Consider the following 25,664-nt stretch of genomic DNA (forward strand, 5'->3'; position numbering starts at 1 on the left):
ACTCCATTGTTTCCCCCCGCAGTGGTGAAATGAACAATCCTACTGGGGTGAAGGCGAACGAGTTATCGTCGCGGCGGTGGAAATAAAACTGGAGAGACGGCGGCGTTGATGAGAGCACTCATCTTCTCTGTCAGAGGAGGTAATGACAGCGTCGAGGGACGCCTGGTTATTGTGCACTTAACAACATGCAGTTTCACGTCAAAACAGCTCTTTTTTTCCAGATTCGTTATTAGGACGAAGCCGTTTAGAGGGAATTAAAAAAAAAGAAGTCATTTTGCAGGAGAGTCGAGGCGAGGAGCTCAGTGGTCCACCGGAGAACCGGTTCAGAGGGTTTGATGCTCGGCGTGGGACACATTTGAGATGATTCCTGGATGTGTTTGTCAGTTTCGTGACACGTTTTTCCTTCTTTTTGCTGTTTCTATCTGGTTTGACTTCACTAGGATGAAACAAACAATACATGTTTACATATAAAAACTCTAAACATGTCGACAGGAGAGACAAAGGAATTAACGTGATGAAATATGCTGAAAAGAAGTGTAAAAATAAGAATACTTTTCAAAATCACTTTTTCTAAACAATAAAACGGCAAAAACAATTTGGAATGATTGAATATTAAAGTTGAAACTTATGAAGGGTTTTTATTACATTTCTTCTCAAAACTTTTATTTCTTCTTTTTTAATTCAAATAAAGTATTCAAAATGAACACTCTGCTACACAGAGTTTGTTATTCTAACTACAATAATTTCAATAAAATAAATATTTATTAATTTGTAACTTTTAGAATGCCATATACATCTGACAATTCTGAATTAAAAGGCGATAAATAATAAAAAAAATATTGAATTTAGAAAGATTATTCTTGAATTATATATATAATTATTATTATATTATATATAATATTTACAATATTAAACTACATGTATATATATATATATATATATATAAAATAGCTAAAATGACTCGATTTTCTTTTTAACCCTCGTGGGTCAAGGTGACCCGGTGACCCAGAAGCAACACAAGTGATACCTCATATATTTTCTTCACCTCGACCCAGAGACAACACAACGGTCGAAATTAGGTTATTAAAAACAAATTCAACTTTTTAATATACAAATTATTTAATTGAATGACAAAAGAATAATACATTCTCAAAAGAATTTCCACAGCAAAATATTCAATACAATTTCACTTTCAAATGTTGGCATTTGTAAAATCTGTGGGTTTTTCTTTTAATTAAAAAATATTAAATTTAAAGATACATTTTTTAATTAAATGATTAAAAACTTAATAAATGTAAACGTTCAATTATTGAATTGAAGCGATTCTTAAAATAACGAAATAAATAAATTAAACTTTCAAAATGCAATGTTAAATTCAACCATTCAATTTATAATGGCCCTGATATTCCGCCTCAATGCCAGACATGAATGAATCCTCCTGCGTCTCTATAGTCATTCAACACACATGAAGAAACTTTATTTTATTTTTATTACAGTCTCTCCTCACGCTCGTCATTATCTGTATGTTGCTTTTAATTTCCCTTCTGATGAATAAAGATGAGCAGCAGCGACTCAACGAGACTCTGGAGTCTGAGGGTTGGTGGCGCTGTTGTTCCTCCTGGAACTCATGAAGTTCCATCATTAGTTACCATAGTTATTCCCAGACAACCTACAACTCTCAATACTAATAAGGAGTCATAATGATACATACACCTTCTGGACAAACAACCAAAAACTAAAAAAAACAACCAGATAGTATTAAAATGATAACAAAAGATGTCATTTATTTACTTTTTATCCACAAGAGGGCGATGTCTGCACACAATTAAGAAACCCATCACTATGACGCTTCAACTGCAAATAACATTAATTAAAAATTGTTTATTTTGATCCGGAATAACTTAAATTGAAAACACAAACATCACATACAGCAAAATCATTTCATCCAAGTGTTAAAAAGAAGCAAAAACATTCAATTTAAGTGTCATATTTACAATGGTTGTCATATAGAATTGTTTGTTTTTGTTGACAACTTTCTAGTTTCTTAATCATCAGTGTTGCCTCACACATAAAACACCACAGAGAAAACCCACATTAAAAAAAATAATATTTGTATATACAAATAAATAAATTTGCTTTAGGATGTAAAGCATTAAACTGAAAAACTAACAAAGTATGAACACATTCCAAAGTATGTTTCCTGTTTTCTAAAGGAAAAACCTTATTATAAAATTATAATTAATGATAATTATATTATTGTTAGGTTTAACATTATTGCATTTATTATCGTTTTTATATTATTATTATTTGTGTAATATATAGACTCTATATTTCATCTAAAGTATATGTATGTGTAGTATTTGTTTTTCCTAGCAACACAAATGTCCCCACTGTGGCACAAATAAAGGAATATTTCGTATTCCTTGACTGCTCAAAAGGCAAAACGAGTATAAAGAATACAAGCATAGAGGCCCAAGCATAGATCCCTGAGGTTCTCCTGACAACAACAAAGTAGTTTAAAAGCCACACAAAACATGTTAAAACAATCTTTGTTTCTACTTCTAATTATGAATTTCTCTAATTCCTAAAAAGTGACTAAAATACATGTTTATCTGCTCGCCCTGGTTTGAGGTATAGTTTGTAACAGTTCAACATGAGAGCATGGACTTACATTCAAGGAAAAAAGAACGGGAGGAGCGACTAAGCTAAGATGAGCCTCAACGTTTTTGATTGTATTCAGTTCAGATTGTCGGAAATGTTCTGTTGTTATTCCAGCTACACTCCAGAAACACTTTTGATCCAGCTGCGAAAATGCGAAACACGAGTGTAGATCCCGGGTTTGTTCCTGCGACCGCAACCGTCGCCCCAGCTTACCACACCGGCCAGAACCGCCCGCCCGGACGGGTTAGTGACAGACAGTGGACCACCTGAGTCCCCCTTAAAAAATAAAAAACGGTGGTTACATTGAGCTACAAAAAAGTGGATTGATTTTTTAATATATACAAATATTTGTAGTCACCTGACAGGCGTCTACGCCACCCTTGAGGACCCCGGCGCACAACATCCTGCTCGTGACCACGTCGCTCATGAGACTGGCACAAACGGTCATGTTGATCATCCGGACTTCGGCCTTCTGCAGGGACCTCGACACGGAACCTGACGACACCGGGAACATTTGTCCATGAACATGACATCACAAAAGATACATTCATCAAGAATCTGGGGATACGATACATATCACGATACAGGGGCAACGGTACTATATATTGTGATACTGTAGTAACAAGTATATATTTGTAGTATTGTTGAGTACTCGACTCTGGTGTTGCAGTATTTACAGACCACATGACTCTTGATGAAGTCGTAACTGCTTTCATTCGTTTTGAAATCAAAATATGTCCAAACATCAGCTTTAAAAGCTGCTGGAGTCGACTGTATCCTCTCGTCCTCAGTCACCGACTGTCCTCGATCTCATTGTTCCTTTACATGCGGATGACTTAATAAATGCTGCCATTTAGTGGCGGGTTTGTTCAATTGCAACACAAAAATGTTCATTAAAATATTTTAATAAATGTTAATTTAATATATATATTTATAGTATATATATATATTTTGTCACACACACCTTATTGAAATATATTAAGCATTAAAGAACTATGATTTTAAAAAATATATTTGAAAGCAAAAAAAATAAATTGATACAGTATCGTGAAACCATTAAAAATCTATGAAATGATGATTTGAAAGCCAAAACATGTATTTAAATATCGATAAAATGCTCTTGAACATAGATACTGTATCGTGAAAACAAATATCACAATACATCGGGGTATCAATATTTTCTCATACCACTTATCTCAACAATTGTCAAAAAATATATTATTTTGAACACATTTTATATTGAAATATAAACCATTACAATCTATAATATAAATAATATATGATTTGAAAGACAATATATATAATATATATATATATATTTATATTTAAATATTGATACAGTGCTGTTTAAAATCAATAAAGTATCATGACAAAAAATATGTGTACGAGTGTATCAATATTTTTTCCAAACTTCTTTAGGGTTCCCTTCATTTTAAGGTCTTTCCCTCACCTCCTTCTCGTGTGGCCCCCCAGCCCGTGATCCAGGCCTCCTGACCGGCCGGGAAGTGGTGCGTGGCCGAGGACAGGCAGATGGGCCAGATGTACTGGTTGAGGGTGACGTTGGCGTCCAGCTCCATCAGGGCGATGTCGTAGTCGAAGGTCAACGGGTTGTAGTTGGGGTGCGCCACGATCCTCCTCAGGTTCCTCTTCACCGTCCACTCGCTGGTCAGACTCTGAGTGTGCAGACCCAGCATCACCTCCCACACGCCCGCCTGGGAATACCTGTCAGCAGACCAGAGTAAATACATTAGAGAGTCCATGAGCAAACCACACAACTCAACACAAAATAGAAACATTGGGATGAGCCTTTAACTTGAATTATACATGATAAACACTTCCCAAGATACAGGCTGTGTAAGCCAAGCAAAGATTGTAGAGATGGACAAACACAAACGGCGCCCCCTCGGCTCGTGAACAAACACACCTGGCGCTCACCTGTGGTTAATATTGAATCAGCACGAGTACACAAGAGTTTTCTAGAGGATTATTATTCCTTGTACTTCATTATGAGAAGAGAAGCGAAAGAGTCAAAAGGCAGCCAAGCAATACCTCAGCAGTGCGAGTATAGGCGTATATATAGACAAGGGGTGCAAGAAAAATCGATACTTAAATAATACTAAATCGATATTCAACAGCTTTCAAATAATATTTTACTTGCATTGTGTACTTGCAATTGCATTTTCATAAAACGTTGGTTCTTTTCTAAATCACTAGGGTTATAAGAAAGAAATGATACACTTAAATAGTATTTAATATATATATATATATTTTAATAACAATTAAACATTTACCACATTTGTTCATTTGAGTGTTGCAATTCATCATCCGGCCGCTAGATGGGAGCAGTCACTACCTCATGTACAGCTAAGGAAACAATGCAATTCTGCAAGATCCAGGCGATGACTGAGTACGAGAGGAGACAGTAGACTCCAGCAGCTTTTACAGCTGATGTTTGGATACATTTTGGTTTTAAGACAAATGAAAGCAGTTAAATATTTTATGGTTTAAATTTCAATAAAGTGTGTATAAAATAAAACTTTTTTTTTTAATGTAATTAACAAGTTACTTGCAAATATTAATGAAATTTGTTCCTTTATGTGGTGCAATTAAACTTCCATTTGCCAGATGGCAGCAGTCATTATGCTCTGAATCTAATGAAATCCCTTGAGTTCCCGACTGGGGACAAGAGGATACAGTCGACTCAAGCAACTTTCAAAGCTGATGTTTGGACATATTATGGTTTCAAAAGCAATTACGACTTCATCAAGAGTCATGTGGTCTGTAAATTCTGCAACACCAGAGTCAAGTACTCGGCAATACTACAAATATATCCTACAGTATCACAAATGATCATGTAATTGTCACTGTATCATGATACATATCGTATCCCCAGATTCTTACCAATACACAGACCTAATAGACACTATTTTTAGTGTAAACCCACTGTTCATTTTTTTTATTTACTAGAGAAAACAAAGAATTTACACTCATTAAATAAACAATATAATTATTTAACAAACTACATATTTGATGACTGGAGAGTTCAAGACAACACATATGTTAAAAGTAAAATAAATAACAGGAAGTAAAGCCATTAAACGTTTTTAAATTCATTCAAGTCAAAGTCAAATATTTTTCAAGTCAAAGATATTCCTGAGTAGAAGACAAATGTTCTGGTACACGACGTGTTTCCTTGTTGCTCTGTATTGACAAAACAACCTGAATTACAACATTCCATGCAGACAAGAAAGGTATTGTTTCAAATTCTGTGCATCAGAACCGACAACCTGAGGTAGAAATGAACATTCCACACATAAAACATTGTGTGAAACACGTCAGTAGAAAGTCGAATCCGATAATAAATGGAATATCTGATAGAATAGTCACAAACACGTTTGCTCGGGCAGCAGAAATAAAAAAAGCTCTCACTTCATTTCGCCGTTGTCCTGAACACAGTGGGCGGCGGTCACCACCCAGCGGCGGTCCAGCACTGATCCCCCACAGACGTGACCCGTGCCCTTCACATGGAGGCTGACCTGCCAGGGCCACTCTCCCACCCGGGACGTTTGACCGCCCACGATCCGGGAGCTTCGGTACGGCCTCGTCCCACATTCTGGAAAAAAAAAAAAAACACATTATGAGTTTGAATCTCGAATCAGGGTCGACTCACCGTCAGAATTAGCCAGAAGCTGCTTATTTTTAAACACGTTGAGCTCTTCGGTATCGTTTTAATGCGTCGTAACTCACGGCAGTTTTCTTCATCCGAGCCGTCCTCGCAGTCCGACTCCCCGTCGCACTCTGGGTTCAGTTTGCTGATGCAGCTGCCGCTCTTGCAGCGGAAGGTGAACTCGGAACATTTCGGTAACGTCAGAGCTGACGGCGATAAAACGAAACATCGTGATCGCAACACGTTTTTTTGAATGCATGCATGACATAGTCCAGACAGTAGAGTGGTCGATTGTGTCTTGAAACAAGAGGGATAACCCCTGATTGCCCCCTAATGGTGAGCCGGGACCCTTTGCGTCGCAGCCTACGCCCATCAGGAGATGACTTTTGTGATTAAATAACAGGGTTTTCACTGTATTTAAGAGCCAAACTATTGGGTTTTTTTCTCACATCTTTCACATTGGGACTCGTCAGATCCATCCGAACACTCGTCTTTTCCGTTACACTTCAGCTTGTCAGGGATGCAGCGACCGTTCCGGCAGAGGAACTCACCCGGTTTACATTTCACTAGAAGTGGAGGGAAAAAAAAAAGAAGGTACAATTTGAGATTTTATTTGGTCAAATTTATGATACTGGTTGTGTTAAACATGATGTAAATACATAGAAGATACATGGCAAAACTTCCGTGAGAGACACTAGCTGGTTGCTCTTAGATATTATTAATTACACAAATCACCAGAATAAGTGTACTTTTTGTTTGTTGAATAATATGATAAAAATACATATAAAAAAATAAAGCATAAATTACTGTATTGCCACAACAAGGTTCTTGTTAAAGTTTCCTTAAAATTGAATCAATAAATATCCGTTTCCGATCTCAATTTAGCATCTTCATGGATCACAACATTCATCTTTAGCCACATTTCATTTCCATCAAATGACGTGTCATTTTAAGTCGAGTCTTACTGCATGTTTCTTCATCCGTGTTGTCTCCACAGTCGTTGAAGCTGTCGCACTCCCAGAACTTGGGAAGACAGCGGCCATTTTTGCACGTGATCTGAGTAGCGTTGCATTCTGGGAAAGAAAAGAAAGACCCTTTTTAGAAAAAAAATAAAAAATATATAATGCTATAAAATATAAAGAATCAGCAAAACATTCTCAGGTTAAGTGAGAATGTTACTACTAAATTCCTTAAAAAATATTTTTACGTGGCCGATTAAAATGACAATATTGAAGGGCATTTGAGAGAAAAAGAAAAAAGTGTAATAAAAATAATAAATAAAAATATAGTGGGTGAACCAAATGGATGTGATTTATCCCAGCTAACAAATGTAATTGTATATTATTTAATTAATATTTATTATATACAAATGTCCTCAATATAAATCATAAATGATGGACACAACTTTACACCCTATCAATCTTTAGTTCTAAATAGTCCAGAATTGTTTCTTTTAATTTTGAGTTTAAAAAAAATACTCAAACAGGTCAAGAAAAAAATAATTATAAATACAGTTGAAGTAATAATACGTAGTTATTAAAAAAAAAAAAAAGTTAGCTACGTCAGTTTTATATTTTTACGATGTCCATATGTGGGCCACGAGAAGACAATCAAACGGCCCTATCTGGCCCCCGGCCAAAAACCTAAATTAAAAAACAATTGTTGCTCATTTCATATTTGTTCTTTTATTTTATATAAGGAAACCTTTCGAGAGAAGGAGGTTCACACTCACTGCAGTTCTTCTCGTCGCTGGCGTCTCCACAGTCGTCATAGCCGTCGCAGTGCAACGTCTTGTTGATGCAGAGATTGTTGAAGCACTGGAATCTTCCGGGACAAGCTGCTCGCAGGGAAAAACACGGCCGTCAGGATCACAAAATAAAAAAAGTCTCAGAAAAACAGATTCAACTCACGGTTGGTGGGGACGAAGGCTTCGTACTCGGCGGTGAATCCCTGGTCCACGTGCGAAGAGTCGGATTTAAACTTGATAGTCATCGTGTTGCTCTTGGTGGTGATCACTGAGCTTTTGAGTTTACTGCCACACAGCCTGGAAGAAACAGTTCATATTCAAGGTTTGATTCCAAATATACAAATTTTAATAGTTATCTTCGAGAATGTCTTTCTATTTTGACTTACATTCCGTAAGCAAAAACAAAACCACATTTAATGTTATAGTACTTTTGGTTTAGTATGTTTGCCGAGAAGTGCAAAATATAATTACAAACTCTGTAATTTTAATTTCAGTTAATTAAAATTTTGTTTCAAACTCTTTAGCATAATAACAAACTCTGAAACTATCTATAATTTCATAAATACATTTGGTAACACAATTACCAACATTTTATACAATTTCCTGAAAACAATTTACAACAATGAAACAAAATTATAATTAAAAAAAAAAAAAGTTTACCAACAAAATTACAATGACCTGAAACGAATTTACAAACATTTTACAATTTAAGAAACTATCATTTCCTGAAATGAAATAACAAACTATTTAAGATAATTAAAAATTCTGAAACAATATACAATTTTCTAAAATAAATAAGGTAACTCTGAAACAAAATTACAATAATGTTGAACTAATTTACAAACATTTTCTAATACAATTTCTGGATTTTTTTTTTTTGAAAACTCTTACACAAAATAACAAATTCTCTAGAAACATTTTTATAAATTTCCTGAAAACTATTTAAGAAACTTTAAAACAAAATAAAAATGTCCTTAAACAAATTATAAATGATAAATAAGAGTTTTTATTTGTACGTATCATTATAAACTTTTTTTATACTTGTATTTTTATAACATTTAACCAAACCATATAGTCACCAATTCACACTAATACATGACTATATGTGGTAAATACTGAGGTACTATGAACCGGGGGTCTAAGAAGATGCTGCTTCAATCCCAGCTCCAGAGATGATTGTGTCATGAAGCAAGAGGCTTAACCCCTGATTGCTCCTGATGGTGAGTTAATCTTTTAGCAGACTTAGTCTCAGACTGAAAATAATATATATTTACCAAACAGAAGTTATGAGTCTCATCGAGATGTTGGCTTTTTATTCACAGAGACTCTATAATTCCTAATTTTCTCCCAGTTTGTTCAACATCAAACACATAAAATTCCTTCATTCAAGATCAGTTTTGATCTGATTGGAAGTATTTGTGTAGTTGTTGTCGTCCAAAATCTCTGTTTCTTAACTTAAACATCAGCATCTTTATAAATCACCAAAGCTACATGAATATTAATCTTCTCTGATTTTGAAACTATCCGAATGGCCACATATTATGACTTGGCAAACCAAAATTTGGCCCTCGGGCCATGTGCCATAAAGTATAATTGATGCTAGTTTAGGTTTTATTGCATAAAATGATCCATATATTCCCCAAAAAATCATTATCCAAAGTGAAATATCCTCACCTTTGATTGTCCACGTCCACGTAATCGTCGCACTTCTCACCGTCGTTCCCGACGTAAAACTTGCCGAACTGAACTTTCAGAAACTTGTCCTTCGAGGCCTGAGACGACGACAACAAACGCACAACTTTGGTCAGATGTTGTTTACATGTTGTGTAACTTGAACTATCCACCTTGATCTCCCAGACACACTCGGTTCTTGGAGGGTAGTTCGCGGGGAAAAAGGGCGACGAGAACGAGCCTTTTTCCTTCGTCAGCGCTCCGCCACACTCTGGAGATTAAAGTTTATTTTTTTTTAAATACACAATAATCTGCAACACAAACTAATCCTACCTTTGACGCCTTCTTTCTTTAAAGGGATCTGCGAGTAGTTTGCTCTGAATCCGGGAAAGTTCTTCTCCTCGTTGGTGATCAGCGTCACCAGCATGACGTTCCCGGACGACAGGAAGCTCAGCGAGTCGTGAGGGAAGCCGCACAGTCTGGGAAGAGGTCAAAGTTCAAGCCCACGTTCACACCGTATTTTAAAAAAAAAAACCTTCGAAGTCTCACTCCGTCATCAGTTGCTTCTCGATCGGCGCCAGGGTGTCGTATATTTTGATGAAGTCCTGCTGGCAGTCCTCGTCCAGGATCAGGGTGTGGAACTCCAGCCGGACCCTGTGGCCCGGGTCGGCCCGCAGCCTCCACTGCAGGTAGGTGTTGGGCAGGTAGGACGAGTCGGGGAATCCTGGCGACTTGATGAGTCCAGGTTTGCTCACATGGATGTTGAAGCTGTTCTTGTCTGAAGATGATGAAAACTTTATCAAGAGATGTTGGACATGTTTGACCGTCTTGTTGAAGGGTTTAGTACGGTGGCCAAAGTTTACAAACTCAGAACCTAAATTACAATTTCCTGACACAAAATGATAATTTTCTTTAAAGAAATTTAGAAATTAAAACAAAATAATATTTAATGAAATGTAAAAAAAAATAAGACATTTTCAGAAAAAAATAAACAAACTATGAACCAAAATCACAATGACTTGGAATTAAATTATAATTTCCTGAAACAAATTTTAAAAAATATTTAAATTTACTGATACAAATTGAAAAAACTGAAAAAAATGTATTTTCCTTAAACAAAGTTATAATTATCTAAAATAAATTTAGAAGGCGCTGAAATAAAATAAAATAAAATAACCTGAAACATATTTTTATCATTTTCTGAGACAAAATTAGAAACTTTGAAATAAAATAAACTGAAACAAATTAAGAACGTGAGAGAAAAATCACAATTTTCAGATTTTTACAATTACCTGAAACAGAATTAGAAACTGTTTTCAAAATTTACAATTTCCTGAAACACATTTACAAACTCTGAAACAGATATACAATTTCCTCAACAAATTAAAAAAAACTCTGAAACAAAATTGTTATTTCCTTCCTACAAATTGAAAAACAATAAAACAAATTTAAAGAAAATCCTAAAATTGTTATTTGATTTCAGAGATTTTCTGCACTTCTAAGCCACCGTAGTTTACTGTGCTTTATGTGAAACATAAATAAATAACAGCCATGAAAACCAGTTCATTCTTACCTAGAGTCGACTTCATCATGCGTGGATCTATAGCTGCAGACGTGAATCAAACAGACAATCAAACAATTACAAACTTTATCAGCTTTAAATCAACACAAAAATAAAAAACTATCTCTGAATACTATGTCTCCACTATTTATAATCAAGTAAGAAAAATAAATAAATCCAACATTTCATTGCAGTAATATGTGGAACTTTCTCTTAACAAATATTGTGTATTACAATTTTCCTAACATTCCAAAGTTAGCAACACAAATATTTGTGTTCCAACTTAAAACATCTATTTTTTAAGTCTATAGAAATAAATATAATTTTTTTTTTAATCTACACAAAACTTCTACATGGAAAATATGTGTTTCTAATGTCTTTTAAAATTACAGAAAAAAACATCATGATTTATCTTCATTAACTGATTTTAAATCTTCAATAATTCTTCTGCCATTTGCTCATTTAATGTCAAGCTTTAGTAGCAAATACTACAGTATTCGCTGCAACTATAGAAGAACAAAAAAAGAGAGAAAATATCTATAATATATGTATTTTTAATGTTTGTTTCACCTCTGGACAGGACGCTGTTGACCTTGAGTGCATTGGAAGGAAATATCAGTCGTCCTTGTCGCTGCTTCTGACTTCCTTCTGGTGGCTCCAGTGACTCAATAGCGCCATCTACAGTCTCCTGCTGCGTGACGGGGATCTCGAACATGGACTGGTAATACGCCGTGACGCTGCCCTCGCCATCCGCACCTTCACTGCATCCATAGAATCAGACGTCAGAGACTCAACCCTTCAGAATAAAACCCGGTTTATACCTGAAGGCCTGGATCGTGGAGTCCTTGAAGTACTTGGTCAGCACAGAGTTCTTGGAGTAAATCAGCTTCAGCTGAAAGTAAAAATTGCATCTTCATTATTAGAATCAGCTGAAAGAACATTATCTCCATCTCACCTGTTTTCTGACCAGAGACGCCAGTTGGGTGAACTGAAGGCTTCTGGGATTTTCATAGTCCGACAGGAAGGGTTGGTTACTGATGCCCATGGAGCCGATGTAGAGCCTTTTCACGCGGTTATCGGTCCGCACTGATGGTGGGAAATAAGGGTCGGAACAGCAAATATTATCGACAAAAACCAACGACAAGTAAACTCATAAACATAAGCAGATATTGGCAACACTTTGTATTTATTATTGTATTAACTCTACACACAACTTCCTTAAGTACTTTGTTAACCCTGGTGTTATCTAAGGGTCAAGGTGACCCAGAGGCCTGGGGGGGGGGAAAAAACACTTGTTTTATCCCTTGTGTTGATTCTGGGTCAAGGTGAACATTTGTTTTTGGGCCTTTGGGTCACCTTGACCCTGAGATAATACCAGGGTTTACAAAGAACTTTCAGGGTTAAGGACTTTTTTTATCCGTTTTTTTAGTTTATACTCCTTGCCCCTTAAAATAATTCTAGGGAATATTGAAATAATATTTATATATTATTGGCATATTTAGCTTTTTTTTTAAATATTTTTATTTTGATTAAAGTCCATCATTTTTTGGCTCTCGCTCCTCACTTTTGATTACGGCCCCTCACAACAGAAACAGTATATAATGTGGCCCATGAGGAATTTAAATTGCTATTAAAATTCTGTGTAAATGTATCATTTACAGGTTTATTTTTCGAGTAAACTTTACTGAAATTGCTCTTAAAATCCTGTGTAAATGTATCGTTTACAGGTTTATTTTTCGAGTAAACTTTACTGAAATTGCTCTTAAAATCCTGTGTAAATGTATCGTTTAAAGGTTTATTTTTTGAGTAAAATTGACTGAAATTGCTCTTAAAATCCTGTGTAAATGTATCATTTACAGGTTTATTTTTCAAGTAAACTTTCCTGAAATTGCTCTTAAAATTCTGTGTAAATGTATAGTTTACAGGTTTATTTTTCGAGCAAACTTTACTGAAATTGCTCTTAAAATCCTGTGTAAATGTAATGTTTACAGGTTTATTTTTCGAGTAAACTTGATTAAAAATTGCTCTTAAAATCCTGTGTAAATGTATCGTTTACAGGTTTATTTTTCGAGTAAACTTTACTGAAATTGCTCTTAAAATCCTGTGTAAATGTAATGTTTACAGGTTTATTTTTCGAGTAAACTTGATTAAAAATTGCTCTTAAAATCCTGTGTAAATGTATCGTTTACAGGTTTATTTTTCGAGTAAACTTCACTGAAATTGCTCTTAAAATCCTGTGTAAATGTATCGTTTAAAGGTTTATTTTTTGAGTAAAATTGACTGAAATTGCTCTTAATATCCTGTGTAAATGTATCATTTACAGGTTTATTTTTCAAGTAAACTTTCCTGAAATTGCTCTTAAAATTCTGTGTAAATGTATCATTTACAGGTTTATTTTTCAAGTAAACTTTCCTGAAATTGCTCTTAAAATTCTGTGTAAATGTATAGTTTACAGGTTTATTTTTCAAGTAAACTTCACTTAAATTGCTCTTAAAATACTGTGTAAATGTATCGTTTACAGGTTTATTTTTCAAGTAAACTTTCCTGAAATTGCTCTTAAAATCCTGTGTTAATGTATCGTTTACAGGTTTATTTTTCGAGCAAACTTGATTAAAAATTGCTCTTAAAATCCTGTGTAAATGTATCGTTTACAGGTTTGTTTTTCGAGTGAACTTTCCTGAAATTGCTCTTAAAATCCTGTGTAAATGTATCGTTTAAAGGTTTATTTTCTGAGTAAAATTGACTGAAATTGCTCTTAAAATCCTGTGTAAATGTATTGTTTACAGGTTTATTTTTCAAGTAAACTTGACTTAAATTGCTTTTGAAATCCTGTGTAAATGTATCGTTTACAGGTTTATTTTTCAAGTAAACTTTCCTGAAATTGCTCTTAAAATTCTGTGTAAATGTATCGTTTACAGGTTTATTTTTCGAGCAAACTTGATTAAAAATTGCTCTTAAAATCCTGTGTAAATGTATCGTTTACAGGTTTGTTTTTTGAGTGAACTTTCCTGAAATTGCTCTTAAAATCCTGTGTGAATTTATCGTTTACAGGTTTATTTTTCGAGTAAACTTTCCTGAAATTGCTCTTAAAATCCTGTGTAAATGTATCGTTTAAATGTTTATTTTTTGAGTAAAATTGACTGAAATTGCTCTTAAAATCCTGTGTAAATGTATCGTTTACACGTTTATTTTTCAAGTAAACTTGACTTAAATTGCTTTTGAAATCCTGTGTAAATGTATCGTTTACAGATTTATTTTTCAAGTAAACTTTCCTGAAATTGCTCTTAAAATTCTGTGTAAATGTATCGTTTACAGGTTTATTTTTCGAGTAAACTTCACTGAAATTGCTCTCAAAATCCTGAGTAAATGTATAAATACAGGTTAATTAAAAATAATGTTACACAAACTTAAATTAAATAATCTCATACACATGTATCAGCTTTATATACTAACTTCACCAAATCCCGTTCATTATCCCTGACTCTTCCCGGGAATATACGCACACTTAACTACACCTCAAACGAGGACGCACACTTTGATGGAACAAAGGGGAGACACAGTGTGTAAACAGATGCTCTTACAGTGATAGTGCCAGACCAGCAGGCCCGTTATCAGCGACAGAACCACGGCTCCGACGACCAGACCCACGCCGAGCCCGACCCTCCTCCTGAAGCCGGGTTTCTTCTCCAGCTTCTTGGAGTCCGACGCCGGGAGGAACTGGAGGGTGGTGTCCCACTCGCTGTCCTGTGAGGAGAGACAGAAGACACATGGGGTTTGTGTTGGCAAAACGTCACGTATCACCATATGATATATATATGTATCGATACTGTAGTAACAAGGATAAATTTGTAGTATTGTCGAGAACTTGACTCTGGTCAGAATTTAAAGACCACATGACTCTTGATGAAGTTGTAACTGTTTTAATATGTTTTGAAACCAAAATATGTCCAAACATCAGCTTCAAAAGACGCTGTTGTCAACTGTATCCTCTCGTCCTCAGTCCGACCTGAATCTTGTGGGATTGCAGTCGAATATCAAAACAGTATCGTACCAAAGACCATTAACCCTATTGACATCTTCTAGTACCCATTTGTAGTGTCTACTCCAATCGACTGTATCCTCTCGTCCTCAGTCATGGCCTGAATCTTGTGGTATTGCTCTCGAATATCAATACAGTATCGTACAAAAGAACATTAACCCTATTGACATCTTCTAGTACCCATTTGTAGTGTCTACTCAAGTCGACTGTATACTCGTCCTCAGTCATGGCCTGAATCTTGTGGTATTGCTCTCGAATATCAATACAGTATCGTACAAAAGAACATTAACCCTATTGACATCTTCTAGTACCCATTTGTAGTGTCTACTCAAGTCGACTGTATCCTCTCGTCCTCAGTCATGGCCTGAATCTTGTGGTATTGCTATCGAATATCAATACAGTATCGTACAAAAGATCATTAACCCTATTTACATCTTCTAACACCTATTTCTGGTGTCTACTCCAGTCGACTGTATCCTCTCGTCCTCAGTCATGGCCTGAATCTTGTGGTTTTGCTATCGAATATCAATACAGTATCGTACAAAAGAACATTAACCCTATTTACATCTTCTAACACCCGTTTGTAACGTCGACTCCAGTCGACTGTATCCTCTCATCCTGTGTTCTATTCAATAAAGGTCAAGCCCGAACACTCAGGAAACGTGTCAATAACTTCTGTCTGTAACTTTCACCCCATTAGTCAGACATAACACCAGCTGAATGTTACCTTATAAGGACTTGTGTGCAACAGTAGACAGACAACGGCCTTGTAAGATAACGGCCTTGTAAGAATATATGTGCGTTTGTTCACACTCGTAACTCAGAGCTCTGCGCACCTCTCGTTGTTATACATCTTGTGTAACTTCTTAATAAACCTTTTTGCCTGACTTCACGGACCGGACTCTGTCTCTCTACCCAAAGGATCCAACGAATCTGCTCGACTACTTCAGTACCCATTTGTAGTGTCTACTCCAGCCGACTGCATCCTCTCGTCCTCAGTCCTCGCTTAGATCTCGATGGGTTTTCATTGTTACTCTAAGTGCAGAGGACTTAATGACTGCAGTTTGATTAAATAAATATTATGTTTATGTCCGTCCATGTTTTATAAAAGTAGTAAGAAGTAAATATTTTCTACAAAATCATAAAATAAATGTAGCTGTTAATAGATAATAACACGATGGTCTTTGTCGTCAATGCTCAGACTTGCCTTTTCATTGGTTAATGTTTGGTAAACTGACGAGGAAATGAGTCGAAGATAATAAAGTATCAACAATCCTACAGACTAGTTCATGTCAATCAAAAGTATCTGCTGACTCTCACTCTGTTGACTTTACAAACATACAGTCCATGAAGTCGTTACGACTCGTCACGACCAGGAGTTAAATTGAGTCAATAAAATGATGACTCATGCATCAACAGAAATGGTTGAGATGCCAAGATTTAATCCGAGTGAACCAGCGTGTCGATGTGTGTGCGCGACAACAAGGTGCAGCTCAACTGGAATTTCGTCGCCGTTCGGCTGAAACTCTCAAGTCAGCGTGTTGAACCCTGTCTTAAGGAAACACACCCTCGCAGTCGTTCCTGCTTTCACTTCTTCAACTTGAGCCTAAGCCCGGAGGGATCAGTCGCTCCAGACACACCGTTCTACCTTTTTCTATACACTCAGAGGAACCACAACAATGTTAGTTCAAGTGTCATTGAGATAAGACACAATTATGTTTAATATCACTATTGTATACGTTCAACATCACGTTTGCAAGTTTATAAGATGATTATTACACTATTATAATTTCATTTTATTTACAACTTAAAACAGTTAAAATTGTATTATTTAGTCCATAGAAATCAATATAAAATTCATGTTTTTACTTGAAATGATTTCAATGATCTAAGATAAGCTTGGAAGAGTCTTTCCCTTGTGAAAAAAACACTTTTGAACGCATTACTTGATTCATTATATTTTTTTTAAACTCTTTTTTTTAACCATCTTCTTTGCATTTTACTCCAACTTGCTATTTTCTTAATCATTTCAGACTTAGAGTTTTTATTTTCAATAGTTATAAAAGGTACAGAATTAAACAAGTGGAATAAATATAAATGAAATAAAATAAGAGGAATTACATTAAATTGTCAGATAAAATAAACAAATAAAACAAAATACAGTAAATTAAATAGTATTGTATCTTCTTATCATATTATTGTTATTATTGTTAATTGAATCATGTTATTTTTATATTTATTTAAAGTGAAACTGCATCATACCTGTTAGGTTATATATTAATACAATTATTTTTATAGTGTTTATCGATTTGATTGTCAAAAACCTGATCAAAATCAGCCCAGAAGGAAAATAAAAATAATAAGAAATATTATAAGTTTGCTTGAAAATGTTGACTTGTAATTCACACCATTTTTAAAAAAATTGTAATAATAAAAATAGTTTTTTTTTAATCCTTGAATTTAGTATTTTAAGGTAACCAACAGTTTTAGAAAAAAAAACTTAAATCTCTTCTATACGCGAAGGTTATGACTTTCTTCCACAATAATGGATCACAATCCAAACGATTATTACAAACGTCCAGTTGAATTTTCCACTCTTCACCCATTGTTGACTAGTTTCTACACGAGCTCGACAAACCTGTACCTGTGCGGTGACGTCATCAAAAGACTCACCTGTCTCGGACTGAACCTTTGACCGGCGTCCAGCGCGTCCATGGCGAGCGTTTACAACCAGCACTTTCTCTTTCTTTTCTTTTAAAAAAAAAGTGTAATATCGTCTCTTTCTTATCTCTGTTGCTCCACAGGTGAGGCTCGTCCACTTCCTGCCATTTACAGGGACATGGCGACGACAGGTGCGCAAGAGTCCGCGAATAACAAGAGATTTACGACGTTTCGAGGTACTTCCGGTTGTTAAAAATAAAACTGTAGATAATGCAGATTATTCCTGAAAGATTGTACTTTCAATCCGAGGTTTAGAAGTAGAGAGAGACAGAAGCAACAGCGCCCAAGGAGCAGATACTCTGAGGAGGAGGAGGGTGACACCTGAGTAACTCCCATGATTCATAGCGCGGAAGAGGAGCGCTTCTATTCTTATTTAAATCAGATCGAATGACGGGAATGTGTCACCTTGTTTCGATTCATCACCTGTCTCAAAATAACTTCAAAAACATAATAATGAAATAAATAAATACAAGTTTCACCAACAAAACATGACAAAGTAGATGTTTCTGTTTTTCTTTATTAGTGGAATGGAATATACACCTCTGTGCTTTAATACTGTTTTCTCCTTTATTCACTTCGGCGTTTCACATTTATTTTTTTTGTTCACTGGAGGAAACCAAAGAGAAGCTCCCACCATCAACACTGGCGTGTCTTCAGATTCTTATCTGCTTCAATTGTCTTGGATCTGTGGTTTGAAGCTGGAAATGACAAGGCAGCGTAATAACACAGGCAATATAAACATGTGGGTCAAAGGTCGACTGACTGTAGAAAACTATTACTTGCGTCAAGATAGGATAACAATGGACTACTTGTGAAATCATATGATGGGTGAAACCGATAAAAATATATATTTGTTCTATAAAGAAGCATCAAAGAATTGAATGGTTTAATTTCACATTTTTTGATCTCTTAATTAAAACAATTAAAATAACAATTATCATTAAGATTATTTAAACATTGAATAATTTTTGTTTACTTTAATTCAATAATATATATATTGAAAGGTTGATTTTGTTTTTATTGAATAACTGAAGTCAATAATTTGTATATTGAAAGGTTTATTTATGAATTTGTGTACGAATTATAATAAAATAATATTTTTTGTTGTTTTTTTTTAACCATAGAGTTTCATATTTCAATTCCAATAATTCCTTTTTTATTAAATATTATTTTATCTGTAACCTTTTATACTCAATGTAAAGACATTGTTGTAATAGTGTCACAGGACGATACACAATTTAAAAAGGCTACAGATTTTAAAAAAATATACAAATTCAGAAAATGTATTATTTTAATTAATGCAATTAGTATATACAACTATGTTCGAATTTAATTTCAATTATTATTTAAAAGAAAAATCAACCTTTCAATATACAAATTATTGAATTCAAGTATCTATCTATCTATCTATCTATCTATCTATCTATCTATCTATCTATCTATCTATCTATCTATCTATCTATCTATCTATCTATCTATCTATTTTCTTCTTTTTTTTTAAACAACAATAATATTTCAATAAATTAATTAAAATATATATTTTTAACATTTAAAATGGTAAATTCAACCATTCAATATCCCCATGGTACAGATATGATTCCATAGAACTAAGCCACAAAATATTTTCATATTTATATAGAATTATAAATTCTAAAAAAAATAAAATATATATATATATAAGTTCCCTCCAGTGAAGAAAACCCTTCTCTATTCTTTTGACTGCAGGAGAAAACAGATAAAATACCTACAACGGTATCCATGCATATTTGTGACTGCTCATCATTCAAACACACACTTCCTCAAGTATATACACACACTCGCTCACACACATCCGTACTCGTAATCTTCATTCCGGCGAGGAACATGCCCGAATTTTTTTTTTTTTTTTCTTTTCATTTTTAATTCTTCAAATCAACATTTCAATAATATAATTTGTTATTTCTACATTTGGTCGTGGTGCAAACAATCGTCTTGAAAGTTCCGGAGTAGGAAAAGAAGATGAAAAAAACCCAAAAACAAAGCGACATCATGCAAAAAAAAAAAAAAACAATGTCCACCCCCCCGCTCGCTGATATGCTTGATAAATCTCTATGATCAGTAGTTCTACTTCTACTGGACGAGGCTCATGCATGGAGGAACGCCGGTCACACACCCGGACGTTTCCAGCTTCTTCTTCTTCTTTTTTTTTTCTTCTTTAAGTACTAATATCTTTTGAGGAATCGGAAGATGCAGGTGAAAGTTTATGATACAAAATATGTTACATCTTCTGGTCATTGTGTCGCACGGTTTCTTCGGAATGGTTCGAGGAGACGCCGAAATACTTTACACGTTAGCAATCCGATAGCGTGCACTCTTTATTTAGACAGATTGTCGACATCATCATCATGTGCTCCCAAAAAAATGTGGGTTATAAAATATAAATAACGTATGAAATGCTTTTCGTTAACTTACTTTTGTTAAGATTAATTTAAAAAACAAGTTTTCTCAGAGCTAAGCTAGTTAGCCTAAATTAGCGTGTCCTCAAAGCGCTAAAAGTTAATAAGGACCTCTAAGAGCTAGTGCTAACTAAGCTAATGTTACTTATAAATACATTTTGTGCTAGTTAGCAAAACCATAAAGTTAGCTTTGAAGCGCTTGTTAGCTTAGCCACGTCACGTCATGTACTTTTTTAGAGTTTTTTAAATAATACGTTGATTCTACAAAAAAAACTGCCAAAGTCATTTACATGCCTTTATTGATTCAAGTTTTCGTTTATTATCGGTTCACAAGCTTTTTTAAAAACATTTTTTTTAAAGAAAACTTAAAAGATAGTTAGGGCAGCGTGAAGTTAGCTTAGCAATTAGCTTAGCATAGCATAGCTAGATAGTATCCCTTGACTGCATTACTATTTGTTTAGCAACAAAATGGACTTTGAAGGAATAAAAATAAAGGATTATTTTATACGGAGTGTTTTAAGAGTATTTCATTGATATCATATCTGTGTTAACTCAAAAAGTGCACGTCATCCAAACTTTTCATGCTGAAGACATTTTTTTTCCTTTTCCATTTAAATCTATTTTTTTTTTTGTTTACATTTGTCATGACCTCGCATAACAAATAAATAAGTTGCTTTACATTGTTTTTTGTTCCCTGCAATAAATGATTTATCGAACACACTTTGATAATACATGAATGAGTATTTGTTTTTTCATTTGTCGATGCTATTTTCCTGCTTGTTGTACGTTGCATATTTTTGTTAAAAGAAAAAATAAAAGTTCAACCATCGGGTTGAGAGTCTGTTGTTGTTGTTGCAACAAAAATGGAAAAAAAGGAAACAGTTGCACACTGCTCAGACATGCTTAGTGTAGATATGTGAACAGTGATCCTTCCTTGAGCCTCAAGTTCCCATGATTCATTGCTGGAACGATCAATCCCATCTGTACAAATTCCAGATCGCCCAGAGTTTGACTCGGAAAATATCCAATCCAGCACTGCAGTGAAAATAATAAAAAATAAAAAGCATTTCTGTTACAGTTCCGCCTAAAAAAAAGAAAAACAGTTCTAATGAAAGGCAGAAGAGATGAAGACGGTGTTTCTTTTCTCCAGACCCAGAGGTCGGTCTATTCCGAGTCATCATTCTAGACCATCCTTGAGCAATCTTTTGTGCCGTCGGGACGCAAAGCAAAAACCGTCCCAAAATTGTGCAATTAGGGTTCAAAGTTCAAGATTGTGGAAAAAAAAATAGTAGCGTGATTTTTTTTTTTCTTCTCATTTCCTTTCCAGGTGAGGAGCGTCGCACTGGGATGTTCGGCGAGATTTAAGGTGTACAGGTGGGTTTGTTTTTTGTTTTGTTTTTTCGGCGAGGTGACGGCAAAAAAAAGGTGAGGTCAGAGGTTATAAGGAGGAGATCTTGACGGTCTCGTGGGTGTAGGCGGTGGCCCGGGTGTTGCGCAGGATGCCAGGGATGGGCGCCGGCGACGGAGGGAGGCTCTCGTCCGGCGTGTTGGCCGGCGGCGTCGGGATGCTGATGATGGCGGCAGTGAAGTCTGGCTCCCCACAGTTCAGCTTCATGTGGCAGGTCTGGGCGTTCAGACTGGAGCGGCTGGAGAAGGAAAAACAAGTGAAAAAAAACACACAAAGAAAAACAGAATATAATACATGCGTGTCAGACTCAAAACCTTATAGTGTTTTTGGTCCAAATATAATTGAATATTAATGTCTTTAACAAGGAGAAATAAATTCCTTAAACCCTAGTTTAAGTGTCATTAGAAGTCGATGTATAGTTCGACTAGTGTCAAAAGAAAATATTGAAATATATATATACAGATACTGCAGCAATATTTAATAGCACTATATATATGTTTTTTCTTCTTTTAAAAATCGCATTCAAATATATTTTATTTTTTATCATAGTTATTTTATGGTTTATATTCAAAAAAATAATTCAATTTAAAAAATATATATATTTACAATTAACATGCAAATATTCACTGTGTTTGTTCATTTTTGTGTTGCAATTAAACTTGTGGCCACGGTTTTTTTGGTTTTCAAATCATATTTTTTTCTTTTAATCACACTATTTAAACGTTTATATATCTATAAAGTGAGTATAAAGTAAAATAATTCAATGGCAGCAGTTTAACTTCCTCAGCAGGTAAAGGAACAATTAAATCCTGCAGTATACTGACGATGTCTGAGAACGAGAGGATACAGTCATACAAATAACGATAAACTTTAATAAAAAATAAAAAAAATCACCACGATTCAACAGCACTGTATTAATTAGAAAAGTTTTTTTTTGCTTTTAAATCCTATTTTCTTTTCATCAAAGTTATTTTATGGTTTATATTTCAATAAAGTGAGTATAAAATAAAATAATTAGATGGCACAGCCATTACGTCCTCTGCAACTAAAGGAACAATTAAATCCTGCAATATACTGGCCATGACTGAGGACGAGAGGATACAATCATAAAAATAACGATAAACTTTAATATCGCAATTTTTTTTTACCACGATTCAACGGCACTTGATCGATAAAAACGTTTTTTAAATCCTATTTTCTTTTCTCAAAGTTATTTTAAAGTCCAAGCATAAAATAAAACAGTCATAAAGTCCTCTGCAGCAAAAGGAACAATGTATCCATCCTGGTTATGACTGAGGGCAAGAGGATACAGTCATAACATCAATAAACCTAAATATTTTAATATTTTAGCCGCGACCCAACAACATCGATTTAAATGTTTTTAGTTTTTGCCTTACAAATCCTAATTTATTCATATCATAGTAGTTTTATGTTTTTTATATTTTAACAAAGTGTGTATTAAATAAAGTAAATAAATGGCAGAAGTATTTAGGTCCTAAAGCAGCTAAAGGAAAAAAAAAATCCCTTGAGATGCCGTTGATGACTGAGGACGAGAGGATACAGTCGACCTAAGCCGCTTTTAAAGCTAATGTTTGGACATATTTTGGTTTTAAAACAAATGAAAGCAGTTACAACTACGTCAAGAGTCATCAGAGTCAAGTACTCGACAATACTTCTAATATATCCTTGTTACTACAGTATCACAAATATATCTTAACTAGGGTAGTAAATAGTAGCTAAATTATTTTCATCCTCAAGGTATCAACAATGGCATCAATATCAAATATAATAGTATCAAGTTTAAAATGTTACATAAAGATAATCCTAATTGTATTGTTGTGTATCGTGATATGTATTGTACCCCCAGATTATTGCGAATACACACCCCTGGCTCATATCCCAAATATATCCCAAATGTTTATTGGTCACCTTATCAAATTAAATCTACTTTGATCCAACGTTTAGTACTCATAAAAAGCATAATATAAATGTTGATATATATCATAGTAATTAATCAAATAAATGAAGTTAAACACAAAACGATTCCCATAATTTACTGTCAGGTAGATGGGGTGTTGCTTACGTTTGTGGAGGTATGGAGGTGGTTTTAAGGTGCAGGGTCTCCAGCTCCTGGACGCTGCCTCGACTGACCGACACGGTGGAGTTGGCCAGACGCATGGCGGCTCTCCTGCGGGCCCTCCGGGGGCAGCAGCCCGTGGAGTTGTTCTGCGCCCCCTGTTGGCTGGACAGGGACGTGCTGCGACTGGTCCGGAAGCCCACCGACTCGGTCATGCACAGCTCGCTGTAGTTCAACTCATCTGTGAACTCATGGTTCTACACGTAGAAAATACATATTCGTACATGTTAAAATACTTGAAAATACTTGAAAATACTCATCATAACAACTCATAATTATCATTAATTTACTACTTCATTTTGGCATTTTTGTTCAGTTTTTCACATCATAACACATGTTCATAGTTGACATTAACTCTCATGTTAGCTTGCTGGTTAGCAAAACCATTGCGTAAAATCAAATTGGATTAAAAGCGCTAGTTAGCTTAGCCACATGTTTTCATGTCCTTTTCTTGAGGTTAGCAAACTAATTTGCTGATTCTACAAAAAAATATCATGTCATTTTTTAAAAATGCTGTCAATTTAAAAGCATTAAAATTAAATATTGTTAATAAACACTTAAAATATACTTCATGAAGTTTTAATTAGCTCAGCATAGCATTACAAGATATTTTCCCTTGACTGTATTTGCCGTTTCATCATTTATAGAGTTTTAAAATATGAAGAATGGACACAAAAAAAATAAGGATTAAGTATTTAAAGAGCATTTCAATGAGCAATAATTTTTTTTTAAACACACTTTGTTAATTATTATATTAATTTGTTGACGCTATTGTTCCTGTGTGTTGTACGTACTTTTTTCTTTACATTGTTTTTTTAAACAACAAGACTTTTTAACCTTTACTTGTCATTATTTGTGTATCACAAGACAAATAATTTATATAAACCTTTGAGTTCACCTTTTTCAAAATACTTTCCACTTTTCTATCAATCACAAAAACGTTGTTTTATACTTCATCTAACTTTCTTCATTGACAGTTGTATTTTCTTTACATGAATGTTTTTAAATATGACTTCAAATGTATCGTAAGAACATAAACCTAAATAAATCTGTGATGTAAAGTCCAAACGAACCGTGGTTTTCTCCAGGCAGTGCAGCAGGTGATGGTGTTGGTGTTCAAACGCCGATTTGTTCTTCACGCACAGAGCCGTGTTGTCGCTGTCTCGATCCTAAACACACCACAAATACATCAAATTCATACTTCAAAGTCGACATTTCAACATAAAATACAGTTTAAAAAAACCTTATTTGTTGAGACATGATGCAAATAATATTATTACAAAGGTTCCATCATCCACATCAGAGCAACCATTAGTAGATTTGCTCGAATTATTCAGAATAAATGTTGATTGATTCATAAATTAAAACGCAATTAACACATTATTAAAAGGGCGGATTCATATCAAACCCTGAAAAACAATCTGATTAAAATTATAATTTGATGGTTGATTTCCTTGAGAGCTAATCTTCGCTATTTTAAGAAGCATCTCAGTTTAATGTGATCCTCTTAGAAGAGAATTACACACAATATAAACGCTCTTTCTCTCGTCCAGCTTCAGATTACACAGACCGGATGCTCGTATTCCGATCAGCTCACTACTTTATACTTCATTTGTT

The 25,664-nt window shown here is 34.6% G+C and overlaps 2 protein-coding genes across 3 annotated transcripts in view; both read right to left on the reverse strand.

Moving 5' to 3' along the window:
- Positions 1 to 1,277: 1,277 nt before the first annotated feature.
- Positions 1,278 to 18,383, reverse strand: LOC148059475 (suppressor of tumorigenicity 14 protein homolog). The gene is made up of 19 exons (XM_087782311.1): positions 18,020 to 18,383; positions 14,889 to 15,051; positions 12,263 to 12,393; positions 12,129 to 12,199; positions 11,878 to 12,068; positions 11,320 to 11,352; positions 10,296 to 10,524; positions 10,080 to 10,225; positions 9,920 to 10,017; positions 9,750 to 9,847; positions 8,239 to 8,372; positions 8,061 to 8,165; positions 7,294 to 7,401; positions 6,778 to 6,894; positions 6,409 to 6,534; positions 6,091 to 6,274; positions 4,112 to 4,383; positions 3,020 to 3,156; positions 1,278 to 2,937 (listed from the first exon to the last, which is right to left on the reverse strand). Exons 1-19 carry the CDS (start codon positions 18,059 to 18,061, stop codon positions 2,776 to 2,778), a joined length of 2,547 nt encoding a protein of 848 aa, XP_087638437.1. The 5' UTR covers positions 18,062 to 18,383; the 3' UTR covers positions 1,278 to 2,775.
- Positions 18,384 to 19,663: 1,280 nt separating this feature from the next.
- The window catches only part of kcnd1 (potassium voltage-gated channel, Shal-related subfamily, member 1), a 69,429-nt gene continuing 63,428 nt past the window's right edge, over positions 19,664 to 25,664 (reverse strand). For both annotated transcript variants that reach the window (XM_087781258.1, XM_087781257.1), the window contains exons 7-9: positions 25,121 to 25,216; positions 23,994 to 24,244; positions 19,664 to 22,148 (exon numbers count right to left, since the gene is read on the reverse strand). In XM_087781258.1, the coding sequence (XP_087637384.1) occupies positions 21,941 to 22,148; positions 23,994 to 24,244; positions 25,121 to 25,216 (555 nt within the window). In that variant the 3' untranslated portion in view covers positions 19,664 to 21,940. The remainder of the gene's footprint in view (positions 22,149 to 23,993; positions 24,245 to 25,120; positions 25,217 to 25,664) is intronic.

This window comes from Callionymus lyra, chromosome 19 (assembly GCF_982586985.1).
Source record: "Callionymus lyra chromosome 19, fCalLyr1.hap1.1, whole genome shotgun sequence".
Taxonomy (NCBI): Eukaryota; Metazoa; Chordata; class Actinopteri; order Syngnathiformes; family Callionymidae; genus Callionymus; species Callionymus lyra.